Raw genomic sequence first — 23,017 nt, 5'->3', positions numbered from 1 at the left:
ATACAAGTGTTACACATCGGTTTAAAGATGAACTTCTTGTTAATCCAACCAGATCAGATTTCAAAAAGCCTTTATGGCGATAGCATAACATGCGATTATCTGAGAACAGCGCTCAGCAGACAAATCATTACAAACAGTTACCAGCCAAGTAGAGGAGTTACACAAGTCAGAAATAGAGATAAAATGAATCACTTACCTTTGATGATCTTCATATGGTTGCACTCACAAGACTCCCATTTCCTCAATAAATGTATGTTTTGTTCGATGAAGTTCGATAAACCTCCGTTTTGTTTGCGTGTTTTGTTCAGTAATACACAAGCTCAAAAGCAGTCACAACAGGCAGACGAAAAATCCAAATAGTATCCATAAAGTTCGTAGAACCATTTCAAACAATGTTTATAATTAATCATCATGTTGTTTTTAGTCATAATAATCAATAATATTTCAATTGGACAATAACGTTGTCAATATAAAAGGTAAACAAGAAAGGCGCGCTCTCTGTCCACTCATTCAGAGTGGTCTTACTCCCTAATTTTTCAGAATACAAGCCTGAAACAATTTCTAAAGACTGTTGATATCTAGTGGAAGCAATAGGAAGTGCAATTTGAGTCCTAAGTTAATGGATACTGTAATGGCATTCAATAGAATATTACAAACATAAAAAAATCCCACTTCCTGGATGGATTTCTTTCAGGTTTTTGCCTGTCAAATCTGTTCTGTTATACTCACAGACATAATTTTAACAGTTTTGGAAACTTTAGAGTGTTTTCTATCCAAATCTATTATATGCATATCCTAGCTTCTGGGCCTGAGTAGCAGGCAGTTTACTTTGGGCACGCTTTTCATCTGGAAGTGAAAATAGTGCCCCCTACCCTAGTGTTAACATAGCATAGAATAACATAATGTAACATAGCTTAACATAATGTAACATAACATAACACAGCACAGCAACAGAACAGTGCTATTACTTACCCTCTGGCCAGCAAAGAGTATTTGTACATAAGGGTCCACAAGGTCCTTGTTCTCCCCAATGAAAGCCTTCTTGACATTAGCCATAATGCTGGTGTTCATCTTGGGAAGGCCCTCAGCTCTGTAGATCTTCACATAGTAGCGAGCCCACTGACGCTCCGCGGGAACCCCCTCAGGTAACAGGAGGTTACTGAAACCACAGAATTAAAGACAAACACTTGTTACACATTGCATGGTATCTCTATGACTAAAACAGCAATAGAAAGTAATCAAGAATTGTGAGATGGGAGAGCTTTCACAGGAACTCTAGAGCTTGGCCTATTGCTGCTTTTATTGCTACAGCATTACGACTACAGTTTTACTACTACAGTATTATTACTACATTATTACTACTACAGTATTACTTATACGTTATTACTACTACAGTATTACTTATACGTTATTACTACTACAGCATTGCTACCGCAGTATTATTACTGCAGTATCACCGATAAATTATTACTACTATGGTATTATTACTACATTATTACCACCACAGTATTATTACTACATTATTACTACCACAGTATTGTTGCTACAGTATTACTAGTGCAGTATTATTACTAATGCGGTATTATTACTGCAGTAGTATTACCACATTATTACTACAGTATTACTACTGAAGTATTATTACTACAGTGTCACCGGTAAATTATTACTACTACAGTATTACTACTACAGTATTATTACTGCATTATTAACGATCAATTATCACTACTACGGTATTATTACTACATTATTACTATCACAGTATTACTACTGCTGTATTATTACTACAGTATTACTGATACATTATTACTACTACAGTATTATTATTACAGTATTACTGATAAATTATTACTACTACAGTATTATTACTGATAAGTTATTACTACTGCAGTAGTATTACTACCTTATAACTAAACTATTATTACTGCACTATTATTACTAAATTACTACTACAGTATTACTACTACATCATTACTACTACACTAATATCCCCAATAATATGTTGGTTGTTTACCCTTCTACGTCATCTTCATCGGTTTCAGTGGCCTTGTGTGGAGTCTTGATGTTGTCTCCTTTCCCCACGACGGCGATGTCACATTTAATGTAACCTTTGCAACCGGCAGTGATGTCATCAGGGTCAGAGAGAAAGGCCCACTTGTGGAAAAACTGGTGTTCTATTAGACAAAAATAATACAAATAAGCGACATTCATATGTGAGGTATACTGATCAGTACCAGAGTCATAGTGTAGTATAGACAGAGTATAGACATAGGTCACTAGTAGCTACTATGTTTCCAACTATTTCTCCCTGACCTGGATGCGAGTAGACGGTGCCTACATCCAGTTTGAAAGAGCCAACCAGAGTCCCACTACGCAGGAGGTTCTTGGAGTGGATTACCTGAGGGAATATTATGAATATTATGAATGACTGTATAAATGATGGACACAGTGATCAATTCAAATCAAATTGTATTTATCAAATGCGCCGAATACAACAGGTGTAGCAGACCTTACAGTGAAATGCTGACTTACAAGCTCTTAACCAACAATGCTTTAAGAAGTTAATAAGAAAAACGTGTTAAGTAAAAAAAAGATAGAAAATAAAAGTAACAAATAATTAAACAGCAGCAGTAAAATAACAATAGCAATATCGAGGCTATATACAGGAGGTACCAGTACAGAGTGAATGTGCGGTGGCACTGGCTAGTCAAGGTAATTGAAGAAATATCTACATGTAGGTAGAGTTAAAGTGACCATGCATAGATAATAAACAGAGAGTAGCAGCAGCGTAAAAGAGGGGTCTGGGTAGTCTTATGGCTTGGGGATAGAGGCTGTTAAGAAGCCTCTTGGACCTAGAGAGAGAACAGTCTATGACTAGGGTGGCTGGAGTCTTTGATAATTTTTAGGGCCTTACTCTGACACCGCCTGCTATAGAGGTCCTGGGTGGCGGGAGGCTTGGCCCCAGTGATGTACTGGGCCGTACGCACTACCCTCCATAGTGCTTTGTGGTCGGAGGCTGAGCAGTAGCCATAACAGGCAGTGATGAAACCATGGTGTACCCATGCAAAATCTTTTCAGTCTCCTGAGGGGGAATAAGCTTTATCGTGCCCTCTTCACAACTGTCTTAGTGTGTTTGGACCATGATAGTTTGTTAGTGATGTGGACACCAAGGAACTTAAAGATCTCAACCTGTTCCACTACAGCCCCGTCGATGAGAATGGGGGCGTGCTCAGTCCTCCTTTTCCTATAGTCCACAATCATCTCATTTGTCTTGATCACGTTGAGGGAGAGGTTGTTGTCCTGGCATCACACTGCCAGGTCTCTGACCTCCTCTCTATAGGCTGGCTCATCGTTGTCGGTGATCAGGCCTACCACTATTGTGTCTTCGTCAAACTTGATGATGGTGTTCTAGTCATGCTTGGCCATGCAGTGAGTGAACAGGGAGTATAGGAGGAGACTGAGCACGCACCCCTGAGGGGCCCCCGTGTTGAGGATCAGCATGTAAGATGTGTTGTTCCCTACCCTTATCACCTGGGGGCAGCCTGTCAGGAAGTCCATGATCTAGTTGCAGAGGGAGGTGTTTAGTCACAGGGTCCTTAGCTTAGTGATGAGCTTTGAGAGCACTATGGTGTTGAATGCTGAGCTGTAGTCAATGAATAGCATTCTCACATAGGTGTTCCTTTTGTCCAGGTGGGAAAGGGCAGTGTTGAGTGCAATAGAGATTGCATCAACTGTGGATCTGTTGGGGCGGTATGCAAATTGGAGTGGGTCTAGGGTTTCTGGAATAATGATGTTGATGTGAGCCACGACCAGCCTTTCAAAGCACTTCATGGCTACAGACGTAAGACCTACGGGCCGGTAGTCACTTAGGTAGGTTACCTTAGTGTTCTTAGGCACAGGGACTATGGTGGTCTATTTGAAACATGTTGTTATTACAGACTCAGTAAGGGACAGGTTGAAAATGTCAGTGAAGACACTTGCCAGTTGGTCAGTGCATGCTCAGGGTACACGTCCTGGTAATCCGTCTGGCCCTGCGGGCTTGTGAATGTTGACCTGTTTAAAGGTCTTACTCACATTGGCTACGTAGAGAGTGATCACACAGTCATCCAGAACAGCTGATTCTCTCATGCATGCTTCAGTGTTACTTGTTTCAAAGCGAGCATAGAAGTAATTTAGCTCGTCTGGTAGGCTTGTGTCACTGGGTAGCTCGCGACTGCCCAGTGACAAAGTGCTTCCCTTTGTACTCTGTAATATTGGAGTTTGCAAGCCCTGCCACATCCGACGAGCGTCGGAGTCGGTGTAGTACTATTCAATCTTAGTCCTGTATTGACACTTTTCCTGTTTGATGGTTCGTCGGAGGGCATAGCGGGATTTCTTATAAGCTTCCAGGTTAGAGTCTCACTCCTTGAAAGTGGCAGCTCTACCCTTTAGCTCAGTGCAGATGTTGCCTGTAATCCATGGCTTCTGGTTGGGGTATGTACGTACAGTCACTGTGGGGACGACATCATCGATGCACTTATTGATGAAGCCAGTGACTGATGTGATGTACTCCTCAATACATTGGAAGAATCCCGGAACGTATTCCAGTGTGTGCTAACAAAACAGTCCTGTAGCTTAGCATCTGCTTCATCTGACCACTTTCTTACTCAATTCAAATCAAATCATTGCTCATTGCTCTCCGTTCATTTAGATAGGGATGGTAATTATTTCAGAACTGTTAGTTTGTATTGTGGTAAAGCTACTCACCGACAGCTTCAGGATCTTGTCAAACATAACATCAGATGGGACGTGGAAGTCAAAGACAAAATACTAAAAGAGAAATGTGACGTAAAATAAATGTATCAGTGTCATGAAGTTTTCTGTTAAAATGTGTAACTTTATTGAAATTATACATGAAGCTTTACTGATGACCATACATGTAATTACAACGCTTTAAACCTTGTTATCATCATCATCATCATTCTCCTCATCAACCTCATCCTCCTTATCATGAAACTCATCATTCCAGGGCAGATTGGTTACCTCATTGTAGTATGGGCAGTTTGTCGACTCCTTCATCTGAGTGTACTTCTTATCGTCTCCGATCTCCACACAGACCACTGGATCCATGTTCAGCCCTACTAGCTGCCTGGCCTCTATGACGGTAACACTAACCTGGTAAGATAGGGTTATCATGTATAAACACTCTTTATTATAGCAATTTTTTTAGATGCTAATTATTCCTTGATTCATTGAACATATATTCAAATTTACTTGGAAATCCATTGGTCTCCCGGCACTAGGTTCCATCTTAATGTCTGGTTTTGATCTAATGTTATAGACATGTTAGAAACATGTTTCAGTGTGATTAAATCAATGCAGACTTACATTTCAGAATTCTGCAAACTACAAGATACTACATTGTAAACAATGTAATTGAATCATTAGTCTTCAATCCAAAACTCAGAGTTTGCTTCTATGTTATCTAACTCAATAGAATTGTATTTTATGTGTAAAATGAATGGCAAACCACAAGCAACATAGAACTGTGCTCTGTGCTTACCTCTTGTTGGAGACATTAGTGGTGACGGCTGTGACTGAGGCCAGGGAGATGGTGTCGGGGTCAGGACCCCCTCCCCCTCCCATCCCTCCCATGAAGTCCAGGTCCTCTGTCTCCAAGATGGCTGCCTCATCGCCTGGACAATCACAGTCAAGGAGGCCACACCTGTCAGAACAGCCTGACAGGATGACGATAGCTAAGCTTGACAACCACCCTTTTAGGTTGTTTCTGTCACTTTTTGTATTGTTTTTATTTTTGTTTGAATTTAAGTTTAATGTTACTATTTACAATTTATCATAGGATATGTTAAACATTTTCATCTATACTTTTCCCTTTTTTTATTTTTTTCAGCGAGTATCAGAGAGTGATTAGGACCAAAGCTTGTATGAAAGCATTTGGTGTAGCTCCATTATTATTACAAGAAACAATTGGGGTGGGTGGTGGTGTGTGTGTGTGTGTGTGTGTGTGTGTGTGTGTGTGTGTGTGTGTGTGTGTGTGTGTGTGTGTGTGTGTGTGTGTGTGTGTGTGTGTGTGTGTGTGTGTGTGTGTGTGTGTGTGTGTGTGTGTGTGTGTGTGTGTGTGTGTGTGTGTGTGTGTGTGTGTGTGTGTGTGTGTGTGTGTGTGTGTGTGTGTGTGTGTGTGTGTGTGTGTGTGTGTGTGTGTGTGTGTGTGCGTGCGTGCGTGCGTGCGTGCGTGCGTGCGTGCGTGCGTGCGTGCGTGTGTGTGTGTGTGTGTGTACATGTGTGTGTACATGTGTGTGTGTACATGTGTGTGTGTGTATATGTGTGTATATGTGTGTGTGTGTGTATGTGTGCCTGTATGTGTGTGTGTGTGTGCATATGTGTGTGTGTGTGTATGTGTGCCTGCATGTGTGTGTGTGTGTGTGTGTGTGTGTGTGTGTATATGTGTGTTTTTATGTGTATGTGTGTGTGTATGTGTGTGTGCGTATGTGTGTGTCTGTGTGTGTATATGTGTGTGTGTGTGTATGTGTGTGTCTGTGTGTGTGTTGTAGTATACTGTACCTCTTCCTCCTTTTCCGTGGTCTGACTTATGGCCACGTGATTTCTTCATGATTCAAAAGAGTCCTTTTCTAGCTCTGTGAACTAAATAGAATTCAGGTAATTTTGTGGGAGGTCCTTGATTGTGACATAGACCACATTTTTTAATTAATAAATCAACAAATACTGCACTGTGGATTTGATTGATTTGAGCTTTTAGGATCCCTATATAGTGCACTACTTTTGACCAGGACCCAAGTGCAATATGTAGGTAATAGGGTGCCATTTCAGTCACACATCAGTCTCCTCTTATGGCACAGTATAACAGTCAGTGGATGCATCACAAATGGCAACCAATTTCCTATATAGTGCACTACTTTTGACCAGAGCCCTATGGGTGAATAGGGTGCCGTTTGAGACTAAACCAGTGTATTTCTTAAGGCGGGTAGCCTAGTTTCCACTCTACCACCACTCCGTCTTCTGGCTCTGATGAGGAGTTTAAATAAATTGTCCCCCCCCCCCCCCCCCCTCACCTCTCACCCAGCTACACACACACATAATGAAAAAGTGAAAACATGTTTTTAGAAATGTTTTCAAATGTATTGAAAATGAAATAAAGAAATAGCTGATTTACATAAGTATTCACACCCCATGTGTCAATCAATAACATGTTAGAATCACCTTTGGCAGCAATGAAAGCTGTGGGTCTTTCTGGGTAGGTCTCTAAGAGTTTTGCACACCTGGACTTTTTTGAAACAATTGTATTTTTCAAGCTCAGTCAAGTTCGTTGATGATCATTGCTAGGACAGCCATTTTCAAGTCTTGTCATAGATTTTCCGATTTAAGTAAAAACTGTAACTAGGCGTCTCAGGAACATTCAATGCCGTCTTGGTAAGAGACTCAAGTGTATATTTGGCCTTATGTTTTAGGCTATTGCTGAAAGGTGAATTTGTCTCCCAGTGTCTGATGGAAGGTAGACTGAACCAGGTTTTCTTCTGGGACTTTGCCTGTGCTTAGCTCTATTCTGTTTATTTTTATACGGCAGGGTAGCCTGATGGTTAGAGTGTTGGACTAGTAACCAGAAGGTTGCAAGTTCAGTTGAGCTGACAAGGTACAAATCTGTCGTTCTGCCTCTGAACAGGCAGTTAACCCACTGTTCCGAGGCCATCATGAAAATAAGAATTTGTTCTTAACTGACTTGCCTAGTTAAATAAAGGTAAAATAAAAAATAAATACAAAAAAAATCCCTAGTCCTTGCCAATGACAAGCATACCCATAACATAATGCAGCCACCCATATGCTTTACCACATTTTTTTGCAGTATTACTTTAGTGCCTTATTACAAACAGGATGCATGTTTTGAAATATTTGTATTCTGTACATGCTTCTTTCTTTTCACTCTGTCGTTTAGGTTAGTATTGTGGAGTATCTACAATGTTGTTGATCCATACTCCGTTTTCTCCTATTACAGCCTTTAAACCCTGTAACTGTTTTAACAGGGGTGTAAAGTACTTAAGTAAAAATACTTTATAATAATAATTTCATAATGCTCAAATGGATATTCAATGTCTGCTTGTTTTGTGTATAGGCCAATTTAACATTCAGACTATAACACAACAAAATGTGGAAAAAGTCAGGAGGCATGAGTATTTTCTGAAGACACTGTACATCAATAAACCAGGGATACATTTCCTATGCTTTGTGGGAAATAAAACTCACAATAATTATTATTGTACATCAAACACCTTTAAAGGTATGTATTGTAATGTAAGATTTGAATGGTAAATGATGAATCCAACAGATCTCTTCGCAATGGGCTTTTCTCTCTGGTGTATACTGTGGCTGGGGGGGATTATGTGTGTATTGCTAGGTATTACTGCACTGTTGGAGCTAGAAACACAAGCGTTTCACTGCACCTGCAATAACATCTGCAAATCTGTGTACGCGACCAATACACTTTGATTTAATTAAGCAAAATTAGTAGAATGACATGAAATTTGTTCTAAAGTTGCTAAACTATGTTCTCTACGTCCCATGTCAAAATGTGTAGAATTAAAGCATACTTGTTTAAAAACGGCTAAACTATGTTCTCTACACCCCATATCAAAATGTGTAGAATTAAAGCATACTTGTTTAAAAACGGCTAAACTATGTTCTCTACGTCCCATGTCAAAATGTGTAGAATTAAAGCATACTTGTTTAAAAACGGCTAAACTATGTTCTCTACACCCCATATCAAAATGTGTAGAATTGCAGCATACTTGTTTAAAAACGGCTAAACTATGTTCTCTACGTCCCATGTCAAAATGTGTAGAATTAAAGCATACTTGTTTAAAAACGGCTAAACTATGTTCTCTACGTCCCATGTCAAAATGTGTAGAATTAAAGCATACTTGTTTAAAAACGGCTAAACTATATTCTCTACGCCTCATGTCAAAATGTGTAGAATTGCAGCATACTTGTTTAAAAGCTGCTAAACTATGTTCTCTACGTCCCATGTCAAAATGTGTAGAATTAAAGCATACTTGTTTAAAAACGGCTAAACTATATTCTCTACGCCTCATGTCAAAATGTGTAGAATTGCAGCATACTTGTTTAAAAGCTGCTAAACTATGTTCTCTACGCCCCATGTCAAAATGTGTAGAATTGCAGCATACTTGTTTAAAAGCTGCTAAACTATGTTCCCTACGCCCCATGTCAAAATGTGTAGAATTGCAGCATACTTGTTTAAAAGCTGCTAAACTATGTTCTCTACGCCTCATGTCAAAATGTGTAGAATTGCAGGAAATTAACACCAAAAAATTGTTCCTCTCCTCTGTCAAGAGGGGGACTGCAAAAATAAGTGGGGGGGGGGGGGGTAAGCTGATGCTTTAAATTAAGCTGTGACTATGTTATACACAACAGCTTTGCTATCCATGAATTCTATCGGAAAATGTATATAATGATGTTCATACATACCATACAAGAAAAGGGCACACTCTCCTGTTCTTCAAACCAACTCCCAACGGTTCCTGGTGAAAGAAACAAACCAAACTCTGAGGGCAACAAAATAGTTATCCTATATAGCCATTATAAACATTTACACTGCAGAAACAGAAATGTTACAAAATTGAAGTTGAGCTAAAAAGAACATGGTTTGTCCAGGGCAGGAGTTGGGCTGGAGTGATGTGATATGTCAATGAATAGTGTATGAATGTTGAACCCGAGACAGACAGGTAACTACAACTAAATAGGTTGGTGAGAGAGAGAGATGTCATCGCAAACGGAGTGTGCCAAGCCAGACAAGCCAACCAGACTTGTTCTACCAAGTTACTGCAACTTTTTTAGAAGACGTTAAAGTTCAGATATGCAAACACATACAGCACATTCGAGGAATCCAATGTGTCTAGTAATGTAAGAAATTATGGTAATGCCATGTGTCTGACTCAGACTTCTCAATTCAATTGACATTGGAAAAGGAACTAAAAGTAGCTTTGGGAATTGTGAGTAAATGTGGGTTGGCCGAAAAGGTATGAACAGAATTAGGCTATTTCTTTGTAGGCAAACAAAGACATGCGCTAATATGTGTGAGGCCATGTGTGTGCGTATGTACGGGACAACAGGAAGCTAATCAATACATTTCAATAGATTTTTGTTCTAACAAACAAAAAGTCAGAGCTTCTCAATGTTGCAGGAAGAAGAAGGATCTACCTTAAATCATTCATGGGGTGCTGCTCCGGTGGGGAGCCCAGCTCAGTGTACATTTCTTGGTAGACATCTTCTGTTATTGCGTTTATCTGGGTTTAACCATTGCTTTTAACTTTCAAGGTTTCTGACTACATGTTTCAAGTGATCTATCACACATTTCTAAGGAGGAATGTGGTGGGAAAACTACCTACATCGTACCACATGATCTAACAAGGACTTGTTATGTAAATGACCGAGCTCTTCTTCCACAATAAATCAAATAGGCATTGAGCAAAAAGCATTGATTACGGTTGTATTACTCAGTTAAAACACACTTTAGCAGCTAGTGTTCAATACAAGTTCCACTGAAAACTAAAGTACATCTCACCAGCTCATCAATAACACATGCACTCTGTAAGCCATGCGTCTAACGTCTAACGTTGCCTGTATCCAATGAAACAAGTCTGTCAATTATTTAGGCTTTGGTTCCAGCCAGTGTTGCATGTGTCATCCTCATTATGTGAAGGTATCGCCTACATCAAGAGAAAATACATGGATTCAGGTTTGCATACAAAGAATGCATCTACAATACATGTGTAATGCGAGTCATAACGATTTGGTACTGGTCTCCCTTTCAACTGAAAGCTACAGTACCAAAGATTTGTTGTATAATATTGAGTGTTACTGTATAAACAGTAGTACAACACTGTCTTATGTTGCTCACACTACGTTATTATTAGGTGGGTATCATTAAAATACTTTTACCATAGCCTTTTCTATCCAGTTGCTTTACCTAAGCTTAGTGTGTGCAGACCAGACTGTGCGCACATTCCGTCTAGCTCTTTGAAAGGGAAACTAATTCTGCCAAGCTCTTCAGAGGATTCTAATGGAGAACAATAACAAACAGGTGGTGTGTGACTGTGTGATACCCACGTTAACATCAACATGCAAGTCCTCGTTGAGAGACTGGGCCTTTAATTACATGATTTAGTACCAGGCCTCGGACTGAGGGCCGAGGAGATTTGAAATGGAGTCTCTTATTGCGTCCCAATTGGCACCTTATTCTCTATATAGTGCACTATGGGATGCCATTTGGGATGGGCCCTCTCTCTCCTGCATGGCCAGTAACAGGGTCACCACCCAAGCAGATTACTGACCTACCTGTAACTTATTCTCTAATGTGTGGTTAAGGAGGACACCAGGAGACATTCTGGTCTGCAGGAGTTGACACTGAAGGCTCATGATGCCAGCCAGCTCCTCTGTCTTGGGGTTTTGTCCTCTTCATGCTCGTCTTTCTTGCACTTCTCTGAAGAATGTGAATGAAATGATTTCCATCACTGTGTGAATAAACGTTATCCACCACAGAGTCTATATGAACACAGACATAGACAGGGATGATTTAATGGTTTAAATACATTTGTCTGTACTTTGGTCAGTGGTTAATTTAATGAAATAGAAATATAGATATAGATATACGGCATGTCAAAGCTTTCATTTCAAATACCGTAATTGGCTCAAAATGACATTGTAATTTTCATATTGAACGTCTTCACTATGTGTATTACTGTGTTAGAGCAGGGACGAGTAGTATTTACGGTTACGTTACATCAATGAATATGCATGAGGTTGCAACTGAGCCCTCACAAACGACACCTTTCGCAATGCCGTCTAGGGTGACTACAGAATGGCTTGATACCAACCATGCAATCTTATCCATGTTAGCCCACGCTGTCCAAAGCCCTTTCATGACTGTGAGACAGACGGGTGATGGCTGGCAATATGTTTGTGCTCCAGTGGCTTTGTAGGTATGCCATCTGATGACTGGGGTGTAATGTGTCATCCTGTCGTCCTGACAGTCTCCTGGGGATTTTAACCTGGCGTATTAAAGGCAGAGAGAGAGAGGCAGAAGCATTGTCAATAGGAGTGCATGTTTTCTACCTGGCTTGGAGAGGGATAGAGAGAGACAAGGTCTATTGTCATAGGACTTCATGTTTTCATGTTAATACCTGGTGTTAGTAAGGGTGACATGACTTTACTCATTATCATATTCACAGTGTGATGACTGGTGAGACTCTTCGGAAGCTAGCGTGTGGTCCATATCAGGCCTAGTAATACCACAGATAAAAGTTACCAGTACCTTTGCTAATACCAATACACTGGTAACATGAGGGAACATGATGTTCCTTCAACAACTTTGAGGGAAATTAATACAAATCGATTCTACATTTTGCCTCTCGAGCTGCGAAACAATTACCGGTGTATTGGTATTAGCAAAGGTACTGGTAACTTTTATCTGTGGTATTACTAGGCCTGATATGGACCACACACTAGCTTCCGAAGAGTCTCACCAGTCATCACACTGTGAATATGATAATGAGTAAAGTGATGTCATCTGTACTCGACTGTTGAACTACAGCCTACATTAAATGCACATTATACTGTTACATTATCGCTAGCACAGTCACCACAGAATTTACTGTACCACAACAGCAGATGTCCCTGGCCGAGTCTGAACGGTCTGACCAATAACAACGAAGGAAGGGCAGAACATAGCGCTAGAAGTGAGTTGGCTAGTTTTGCCATAGATGGTAGGGGGGGGTTTCACCATGTAGCAAGGGGAATGGCGTGGCTTGAATGAGATGTATGTTAGGGAAAGTACAATAAGGAGACGTATACTTTGAATACAGAGGAGGAATTAAGGGAAAAAGACAGTCAGAGGAGGTCGAATAGAGAGAGGGAGGAAGAGGGTGAGCTTGAATGAGTTAAGAATGGCGGGAAAACGGGAGATGGTTTGTTAAAGAAGAATGGTAGAAATTGTAAGCAGAGTGAGCTGTACAGCGAATCGAAGACAGGAGGAGAAATGGAAGTGAGTGAGGGCGAATTATCGGAGGTGGTTGGTGTGATGAAGTTCTCTGAGCCTGAGGCTTGCACAGAGGGTCAGGATAAAGATGAGTCTGTGACAGTAGAAGTGACAATTTTGGAAAAAGTGTGGATTCAGGGTGGGTGGAAACAGAATTAGGTGCTGTGGAATCGGTGAAGGTAACCAGAAGTGGTGATGTGATAATTGTTTGTGTTTCCGCTGGTCAGAGGGAGCAGGCGCTCCGCTTCAAAAGAATAGGGACAAGAGGTGTGAATTCTTTTGCTTTCAAGAAAAGGTTGCCATTGAAAGGAGTGACTACTGGGGTAGCGGTAAATGTGAAAGTTGACCAACTGAAGGGGAAGATTCCCGGTGTTTGTGATAGTCGTCATTTGGTGAGATGCAGACAGGGTGGCGTGAGTGGTGAAACAGAAGAGTCTTTGTCTGTTCTTTTGAGTTTTGATGTTAAGTCATTTCCCGACAAAGTGATCCTAAGTTATCCCGTATGAGCTTTTGTGCCAAATACATTACGTTGTTACAGGTGTCAAGCTTATGGGCATGTGGCAGCAGTGTGTAGGAGGGAGGTTCCTAGATGTGAGACGTGTGCAGAATGGCATGATACAAAGGAATGTGTAGCATTGGGGAAATGTGTTAATTGTAGGTGTGCCCATGGTGCTGGGGATCAGAAATGTCTCTCCAGTGGGAGAGAGGCAGGTTGAGATTTACAGGGTTAGAGTAGTGCAGAAGTTATCGTATGCTGAGGCAGTGAAGAAAGTAGAGGAAGATGGGTCAAGGTGGAGGGATCCTGAGAGGAGTGGTGTGACTAGTAGAGCTGTGCCAGTACAGAGGGATAGGGCAACAAGTGATATATGCTTCAGTAAGATTGGATTTTTAGTGTTTATAGCAATGGTTATCAACTGTACTGCAGGGATTTAACGTAAGTTGCAAAAAATGTAGGTTGTGCTGGCAGCTGTAGAGAAGTATTTGGGTGTTCGAGACTTGACGTCAGAAGAGTTACAGGGTGTGTTGAGTGGTGGTGTCTCGTCCTTTCAGGTTGTTGGCCTGAGGTAGATAGATTTAAATAGTGGAGTAGTGTGGTGGGTTTTTAATGAGTGTAGATAGTAGGGTATTTGTTCATTTATTTCCTTGTTTTTATTTATTAAATCCTGCTTGGGCTAGTCGTCCTGCTAGGGGGACAACTTCCGGTGAAACTGGAGGGCACGCAATTCAAATAAATAATCATAAAAATGTTGGATATTAAACATTTAGGTACAAATAAGAGTCTTATATTGGCAGAAAGCTTAAATTCTTGATAATCTAACTAACCGATTTACAGTAGCTATTACAGTGAAAACATGTCATGCGATTGTTTGAGGACAGTGCCCCTTATCAAAATATTTTTCCACCGGCACAGGTTTCATACATTCACAAATAACAATTAAATATTCACTTACTTTTTGAAAATCCTCCTCTGGTTTGTCATCCAAAGGGTCATATAACATGTAGTGTCATTTTGTTAGATAAAATCCTTCTTTATATCCAAAAAAGTATGTTTAATTGGCGCCATCGATTTGAGTAATCCACTCGTTCAACATGCAGAGAAAGGAATCCGAAAATCTACCCCTAAACTTTGTTTCAACAAGTCAAAATAAGTTTATATCTACTCCTCAGATACCCTAAAATGTAATCAAATTATAACATTTCTTACGGAAAGAAGTATGTTCATTAGGAAACCGATTTTAGCAGGTGCGTCCTGTCTTCGTGGGGCGCAAACACAAATTTCCAAGACTGTCCGTGTCATAAAACTGATATTTCTCATTTGTTTTTGAAGTTACAAGTCTGAAACCTTGAACATAGACTGCTGACACCCGGTGGAAGCCATAGGAATCCAGGGAGCTAATTATCAATATGACCTTTTACTTGCCTTTCTAAGAGGGTGGTCTCTCTCAAAAAATAACATCTGGTTGGTTTTTCTTTGGATTTTCTCCTACCATATCTATTGTGTTATATTCTCCCAAATGATTTGAACATTTCTACAAAATGCTAAGTGTTTTCTTTCCAATGGCACCAATTATATGCATATTCTGGCTTCAGGGCATGAGCAACAGGCAGTTTACTTTGGGCACGTCATTCAGGCAGAAATGGAGAAAAAGGGGGCCTAGCCCTAAGAGCAAAGTATACGGGAGTTCTACTCCAGTCTAATAGGTGGCGGTAATGCAACATTTATTAGATGTCAACTACCGTTAAACCTCCTCGAAAATGAAAATGAAAAAGAAGACGTCCCTAGCCTCGGACACGCGCACAATCCCACAAGTTGTTGTGACGCTTTCACTCCTCGTGCACGTGCGTTTCCTTTCCTGTCTTTCATCACTTTGCGGCGACAACATGGAGCCAGAAACCTAAGTCTCTAAAAAATATACCAAGATAGACAACTAAACTGTTAATGCATAATTTGCCTAACTGACCAAGTTCACCTTTCAAGCTTACAGGTGAGTGTATTACCAGATATTAGGTACAGTAGCTGAGCTTGCTCAACCAGCTAGTTAGCAAGAAGCTACCTAGCTCTGTTCCAGGGCGTTACGTGCGGCTTGAGCTTTCTTCAACACGCTGCATATAATCCGTTTTTGATAAATGACTGTCTTCAATATACTCTCGTTACTCGCCAAAGTAAAGCTGCAATTTATCCGAAACATTAACTACTTTGTTTACAGCAAAATTAGCTCTGGTCCATGTGTATGCGTCGTAGTGCAGATCAGACGCATGCGCATAGACCACAGCTAGAAGCTACCGACCTAGCAATATTGAAGTGAAATGAGCTCGTTTACCAACACTAGTATGTAGTTAACTAGCTATATTATACAATATTTCCCTATATTTAATAAATATCTGCTAACTACTAGCTATTATGTGGGCTAGCGGACGTTACGTTTACCTAACCAGCCAGCTAGCTAACGTTAGGCCAGCTAGCAACATTTTAGAGAGCTAACTAGGTCGCTAGCTAGAAGCTGCTAGTGCTACAACACTTAATTATAAATAACGCTAGCTAACTAAACTATATAATGATCAAGCTCTGATTTATATATAATTTCAAGGTATCCCCAAGGCCAGAATGACTGAGGAACCTTTACCTAAAAAGGTGAGTTCAAGAAGTAACGTTGCCCAGGCTACATTAATCTTTCTCAAGCTGGCTTTTGCCTCAAGTGACTACCTGGTCAAGACCAGAGTCAAAAGTCTCAGTATTAATACTGATCTATTATCCCATTTTCCTATGAAGGTTCGCCTCAGTGAAGGTGATCTGAAGACTTTGACCAGAGAGGAGCTCTGTGAAAGGTATTGCTATAAATTAGCTAACTTTGCTAGTGTGCAAGTCTGCAAGGTTACTTTTCTTCATATGCACCTTTTATGAATAGTTTAATATTCTTTCAGGTGGAAGCAGGAGGATGCTTATGTGCAGATACTTGAGACAAAATACTCTGAATTGAATTGTAAGTAACGCTGGACTCTTAAATGTTAACATGCATTAATGCCCGTTGAACAAATAGTCTCTTCAAAGGTCTGCAAAAGCAACTGAAATGTATCCTGTTTTGACTCCACAGCAAATGATGTGATGGGCCTGAGGGAGTCTGAGGAGAAACTGAAGCAGCAGCAACAAGAGGCTGCCAGGAGAGAGAACATCCTTGTTATGAGGTTGGCCACAAAGGAGCAGGAGATGCAAGAATGCACAGTGAGTATGGTCATGTGGTGTTCTGTGTCTGAAGTCCATTGGTTTGATTTTTCCAAACCCTGTGTGAAAATTGTCACAAATCAAGACACAACAGTTGGTAAGTAACGTATGTCAGGGACATATTGTAATGGGGAAACTTGATTTACTGTACCTACTGTTGCTCTTTTTTGGGACCTGAGTGCTCTGGTTACACATGGTTGACAAATGTATTATTTTCACCTCTTTTCAGACCCAGATCCAGTACCTGAAGCAAGCCCAGCAACCCAATGTGGCCCAGCTGAGATCTACCATGGTGGACCCTGCGGTCTACTTGTTTTTCCTTAAGATGAAGAGCGAACTGGAAGAGAACAAAGACAAATTGGAGCAAGCCCAAAATGAACTAAGTGCCTGGAAATTTACACCTGATAGGTAAACCAAACCAAAATAACCCTCGATCCTCCAGCCAAAGACTGTGCCAGCCAGACAACTGACTCTCTTCTGCAAGAATGCAAAATGGAGGGAAAGGAAGGCAGGAAAATGCAATACGCTCAAACATGACTGTGACTTTTTAAAAAGGAAAGAGAGACAGATCAGATCAGCCCCACTACTCCTCCTGCATATGTCATAAACTCTTTGTCAGGTGAACTGGTTTCAGCTCTGAGTGACCCTGTTAAGGGGCTTGAAGGAATCGGGACTGCTCAGAAGAGATGGTCACTGACACTCAACCTCCAAACCCTCTCCCGCTAGGAACATTGCTATACTTTGTTTGGTTTGATCTGAACATTTCAGTGTGAATGGCTTAGGCCTAGATCACACAACTTGTCTCCTTACTTAGTACATGCTTTCTCCAATAAATGTTAACTTAAACTAACGTTACCCCATTCCACATAGAGTATAGATATTGATTTAAATTAAAGAGTTGAAAATGGAGGAACTTGCACAAGGCCCAGTCCAGAGACTGTTAAACACAAAAGACATTTGTTATAGTGATCCTGGGCTTGCTTCAAGGAGTCATCTTGAACACCTTTTTCAGTAATATGAACGATACCCAGGTATGACTGTTTCATTTTATTAATCGCTCAATAATCCAAACCTTTTCTGTTCAGTTGAATTGTGCAATGTTTTGACAGCACTGTTAAAAGCAGGCCTGTGTTACCAAGGTCTAGTTCAGATGTATGTGTTTAAATGATTTCACTGAAATGTTGAACTTTTTTGGGGCAATTAACTAGTTCATGTAGCAGTGTAAGCATTTGGTAAGTCAAATGGGCAATATGTATATTGTATTATATGATATAGGATCAAATTGCCTTGAATCTTGGTTGCCATCACGCTAATGCAGATAGTACTTGTTTGCTGTATGAGTTGGTATCTTAAATAACCCACAATTATATATTTGAGGGACTTAGCATTAGGGCTGCTGTTGTCATGTATAGTTAGTTGTATGTATAGTCCATCATGTTGACGTTAACCCCTGTTTCCTCTGCAGCCAGACCGGAAAGAAGTTGATGGCTAAGTGCAGGATGTTGATCCAGGAGAACCAGGAGCTGGGCAGACAGATCTCTCAGGGTCGTATTGCCCAGCTGGAGGCAGAGCTGGCCCTGCAGAAGAAGTACAGCGAGGAGCTCAAGAGCAGCCAGGATGGTGAGTACTGTAGTCTCTCTATATCCTTAGCTATTTCACTATTTCTGTGGTACACAGGGCTCTAAATTAAAATAAATCATTGGTAGCACTGGTGCTCCTATCTTCGAAAAGTTAGGAGCACCATCACAGCAAATTTTAGGAGCACGAGAAAAATCAGTTTTAGTCGATTGAGATATAGCCTTTATGAATCCTTACTTTTAAAGCACTTTTCCTTTCTTTCTGTTCCACCAACTGTTTGCGAATACTGGTAAAGTTACCAGGTTGTTAGTAGGGCTGCGCAAAAAATGTTGTGATTTTCAACCAAAAGTTGTGTTTTGGCTTGCGATATTGAGCAAAACACCTGGGTGAACTGTTGGAATCATAGAAATAGAATGATCTATTCTAATTCTGTGGTTGGTGTTTGGCATTACAACAAATAAAAAACATAAAAAGCCAGATAGGAGTTAAAACCTGTCTGGGAACGGAACCCCGTTCCGCTAGCGGAACCCCTCGCCAACAGCCAATGACATTGCAGGGCGCCAAATTCAATCAACAGAAATCTCAGAAATCTAATTTCTCAAACATACAAGTATTAGGCACCATTTGAAAGATACAATTCTCGTTGATCCAGCCACAGTGTCTGATTTCAAAAAGGCTTTACAGCGAAAGCACCACAAACGATTATGTTAGGTCACCACCAAGTTGATCTTCATCAGATGACACTCATAGGACTTTGATGTTACACAATACATGTATGTTTTGTTCGATAAAGTGAATATTTATATCCAAAAATCTCATTTTACATTGGCGTGTTATGTTCAGTAGTTCCAAAACATGCAGTGATTTTGCAGAGAGCCACATCAATTCACAGAAATACTCATAATAAACATTGATAATAGATACAACTATTATACATGGAACTTTAGATAAACTTCTCCTTAATGCAACTGCTGTGTCAGATTTCAAAAAAACTTTACGGAAAAAGCATTATCTTAGTACGGAGCTCAGACGACAAATCAAGCCAAACAGATATCCACCATGTTGGAGTCAACATTAGTCAGAAATAGCATTATAAATATTCACTTACCTTTGATCTTCATCAGAATGCACTCCCAGGAATCCCAGTTCCACAATAAATGTTTGATTTGTTCGACAAAGTTCATCATTTATGTCCAATTACCTCCTTTTGTTAGGGCGTTTGGTTAACAAATCAGAACGCGTGTGCAAGTCCAGCGGAAAGGTTGGACGAAAATTCCAAAAAGTTATATTACTGGTCGTAGAAACATATCAAACATATCAAAATAGAATCAAACAATGTATAGAATCAATCTTTAGGATGTTTCTATCATAAATCTTCAATAATGTCCCAACCTGATAATTCCATTGTCTGTAGAAAAGCAATGGAACGAGAGGTAACTTTCTCATGACCGTGCGTCACGAGCTCGTGGCTGCTGGCAGACCTCTGACTCATTCCCCTCTCATTCAGCCCCCCTTCATAGTAGAAGCATCAAACAACGTTCTAAAGACGGCTGACATCTAGTGGAAGCCTTAGGAAGTGCAACATAACCAATATCCCACTATCTTCAATAGGGGCTGAGTTGAAAAATGGCCAACCTCAGATTTCCCACTTCCTGGTTGGATTTTTTTCTCAGGTTTTTGCCTGTCATATTAGTTCTGTTATACTCAGAGACATCATTCAAACAGTTTTATAAACTTCAGAGTGTTTTCTATCCAATACTACTAATAATATGCATATATTAGCATCTGGGACTGAGTAGGAGGCAGTTTACTCTGGGCACACTTTTCATCCAAAAGTGAAAATGCTGCCCCTTAGCCCAAACAGGTTAAGACGGTGTAGGAACCAAATTGTTTGTCAGTGTTTCCCAGGGGATCACATTTGAGTAGATGTTGCATTTAGAGTAGCCTATCTGATTCAGAACATGCCGTTGAACAAACAACAAGCAACAAAATGCAGGGTTTGGCATTCAGGTTCATTTGCAAGTGGCACACCTGCAATGAAAAGAGTACTGGTCTGGGAAAGCAGATAATGCATGTATCATTTACATTTTATCTTTAATTTGTTGGCTGAGCAAGTAGCCTACAGCCTATAATGACCTACCCTCAATCCACAAATAATTACATTTGAACTTGACTATCATATTTACATTAATTGTTTGGAAGGGGAAAAAAATGATTTGCACAATCTCAAATGGTGTTTTTGTTAACGATTTTACACCGTCACTATACAGAAATCAGTTTGATATTTTGGTAAATTCCATTCTCCTGGATGTATTTTTCCAGGTTTGAGTTTTCACTCACAAAAGCCCTTGTTAATAGAACCTATTTTTTTGGTAGTTTTTCTAACTCCACAACGATGCTTAAACCATATCAGGAGACCACTTTTGAGGTCTGGTGACAATGAAGTGAAAATAAAAACATTTGCAGGGTGTAGTTGTCCGTTAATTCAATTGTGTGCCTAGCAAGAGACCATTGTTTGGCTAGCAGTGTTTTTGTACTATACAAGGCCATATGTGATGGCAGAGTTTGCAAAACAAATGCCCTGTGATTGATCCACATCATCATGATTTCGTTCTGCCATGTAGGCCGACTTTGCAGTCAACATTTAGATTACCATCGTTTTCGGCACATGCCAGCATCTTTATACTAACTCGCAAATAAAAAATAATTAACTAACTCACAAAATAATCATACAATAAAGAACCTGATGATTCTTATTTAGAAGCAATGTGAAAAGCAGCATTATTCTTGTTTTGGAAGAATATGTTGAGTGCATGAATTGACAACATGCTGAGAAAACAAACAGCACTGAGGAACTGTGTGCTGCCTGCTTTCGAGGCAGAGGGTGGGGCTTGGTGTGTGTGTGTGGCCTGGGAACTGGGAGCAAGCAGCCGTGGGAGGCAGTCTGTCTTGTTTGAACAGTGTAGAGAAGAGTGTTGCGGCAAATTATTGTTCCGCATTAAAAAAAAATAATAGGATTTACATTTAGTCGCACTGGTTTTCCCAAAATATAAGTCCAGGTTGCACTTTAGAGCCCTGGTGGTACATATTTGATTAATATGTTATTCAGTACATTATACAGCTGCCTTGATATGTTGTGGCGCTGTCAGTCTTCCATGCTAATATAATTTACTGTCATTTTTCCATGCTAATATAATTTACTGTCATTCTTTCATGCCAATATAAGTTAGCCACTTTGTACATCACTTTGGATAAAAGAGTCTGCTGTCAGTGAATGCATACATTTTTGATATGGGTAATTGGGTATGTGTGCACTGCTGTAATATTGATGTCTGTCTCTCTGGTCTCCACACAGAGTTGAATGACTTCATCATCCAGCTGGATGAAGAGGTGGAGGGCATGCAGAGCACCATCCTGGTCCTCCAGCAGCAGCTCCGGGAGACCCGCCAGCAGCTAACCCTGAGAGAGAGCTCTGTTCCTAGGTCGGCCCCCCTGGACCACCACCCAGAGTCAGAGGCTGGCTTTAGCAAAGACTGCGAGGCAGGATTGGTCAAGGCCAACGGACCAGGCAACACCAGCCCCTTTGATAGGACAGAAACAGCTCCCGGCCCCTCCACTTTCACAGAGGCAGAGACAGGCATCAATACGGAGCAGGATCAGGAGTCCCTACCGTCTCCCTCCACCACAGGCACAGACTCCAAGCTCTGTAGCCACTTTAGGACCATAACGAACCAGCTTAGCGAGGGCTATGAGACTGTAGACTCCCCCACAGGTAGTGATACCTCTGTCACACAACACTTTATAGAGACAAACTCAAACCAGGACCCTCAGGAGGACAGGATAGCGGCACGGACTAGTTCTAGCAAAGGCGGCAGGACTGTGGGCTCATGCTCTACCCAGAATGGGTTGAATGTTACAGGGTAGGGTCTCAGATATTAATGGCTGGTTTCCCGGACACAGAGTAAGGCTATTCGTGGATTAAACTCTCAATGGATAGAAATCATGCCTCAGAATACTGGTGTAGGTTACTGATGAAATGTTATGTATGCCCCATCTAGAGAAAAGGTTCACCAGTACTTGTTGAATGTGATAGACATTCATCCAGATTTTCTTTTTTTTAGTACATCGTCTGTTTGTGCACGTATGATGTGTTATGATAACCTGGCGAAGTCAGACTTGTACTTGTTTTAAGTGTAACAAGTTGTCATGTGCTGAATACTTTCGTTTTTAACTTGATTATGATTTCCCGCTTATTGTGAAAAACAAATGTTTACAAAAATATGACATCCTGAATTTGTAGATGTTCGTTCCAGACTGAAGTACAATAAAGTTTGTTTTTAATGTAATGAGCATCTCACTTTGTATGAATAATCAGTTGCAGATTGTCATTAGGTGAAGTGTCCAGATGGACTAAGATAAATTGATAATTCAATAGTTTGATTCCTTTCCCTATGTCCTTTCCTCCATGACTGATCATGCAGGACATAAGAGATCTTATCCAGTCCCTTCATCAGAGACTAAGAAAGGAAAACAATGCAGAGTATTGAGAAATCCCCCTAGATGGAAGGAGGCTTAAAGCTAAGCTACTCTCCTAGAGGCTCAAATGTAAACTCAGGCCATCTCTAGTCCCTCGCTGCCAGTCATTACACTCACTATAT

The 23,017-nt window shown here is 40.5% G+C and overlaps 2 protein-coding genes across 2 annotated transcripts in view; one reads left to right on the top strand and one right to left on the bottom strand.

Moving 5' to 3' along the window:
- The window catches only part of LOC110498696 (otoferlin), a 55,092-nt gene extending 48,485 nt beyond the window's left edge, over nucleotides 1–6,607 (bottom strand). Inside the window, exons 1-8 of the mRNA XM_036953813.1 lie at nucleotides 6,559–6,607; nucleotides 5,540–5,672; nucleotides 5,251–5,305; nucleotides 4,936–5,151; nucleotides 4,744–4,806; nucleotides 2,311–2,395; nucleotides 2,012–2,171; nucleotides 973–1,159 (exon numbers count right to left, since the gene is read on the bottom strand). Of these exons, the coding sequence (XP_036809708.1) occupies nucleotides 973–1,159; nucleotides 2,012–2,171; nucleotides 2,311–2,395; nucleotides 4,744–4,806; nucleotides 4,936–5,151; nucleotides 5,251–5,305; nucleotides 5,540–5,672; nucleotides 6,559–6,607 (948 nt within the window). The remainder of the gene's footprint in view (nucleotides 1–972; nucleotides 1,160–2,011; nucleotides 2,172–2,310; nucleotides 2,396–4,743; nucleotides 4,807–4,935; nucleotides 5,152–5,250; nucleotides 5,306–5,539; nucleotides 5,673–6,558) is intronic.
- Nucleotides 6,608–15,340: 8,733 nt separating this feature from the next.
- On the top strand, nucleotides 15,341–22,705 carry LOC110497600 (pre-mRNA-splicing regulator WTAP). Its single transcript, XM_021573806.2, has 8 exons — nucleotides 15,341–15,546; nucleotides 16,150–16,193; nucleotides 16,332–16,387; nucleotides 16,484–16,542; nucleotides 16,654–16,781; nucleotides 17,011–17,189; nucleotides 18,247–18,401; nucleotides 21,715–22,705. Exons 2-8 carry the CDS (start codon nucleotides 16,167–16,169, stop codon nucleotides 22,281–22,283), a joined length of 1,173 nt encoding a protein of 390 aa, XP_021429481.1. The 5' UTR covers nucleotides 15,341–15,546; nucleotides 16,150–16,166; the 3' UTR covers nucleotides 22,284–22,705.
- Nucleotides 22,706–23,017: the final 312 nt, after the last annotated feature.

The sequence above is a fragment of the Oncorhynchus mykiss genome, chromosome 19 (assembly GCF_013265735.2).
Source record: "Oncorhynchus mykiss isolate Arlee chromosome 19, USDA_OmykA_1.1, whole genome shotgun sequence".
NCBI classification, from domain to species: domain Eukaryota; kingdom Metazoa; phylum Chordata; class Actinopteri; order Salmoniformes; family Salmonidae; genus Oncorhynchus; species Oncorhynchus mykiss.
Note: the sequence above shows the minus strand (reverse complement) of the source record. Positions and strands in the feature narration are given on the sequence as shown.

What these genes read in the sequence shown, in the direction of transcription:
- LOC110497600 (XM_021573806.2), top strand. Translation starts at nt 16,167, where the DNA reads ATGACTGAGGAACCTTTACCTAAAAAG. An exon ending in AGGAACCTTTACCTAAAAAG is followed by an intron (nt 16,194 to 16,331) that starts GTGAGTTCAAGA and finishes TTTCCTATGAAG; the next exon opens with GTTCGCCTCAGTGAAGGTGA. An exon ending in AGAGAGGAGCTCTGTGAAAG is followed by an intron (nt 16,388 to 16,483) that starts GTATTGCTATAA and finishes ATATTCTTTCAG; the next exon opens with GTGGAAGCAGGAGGATGCTT.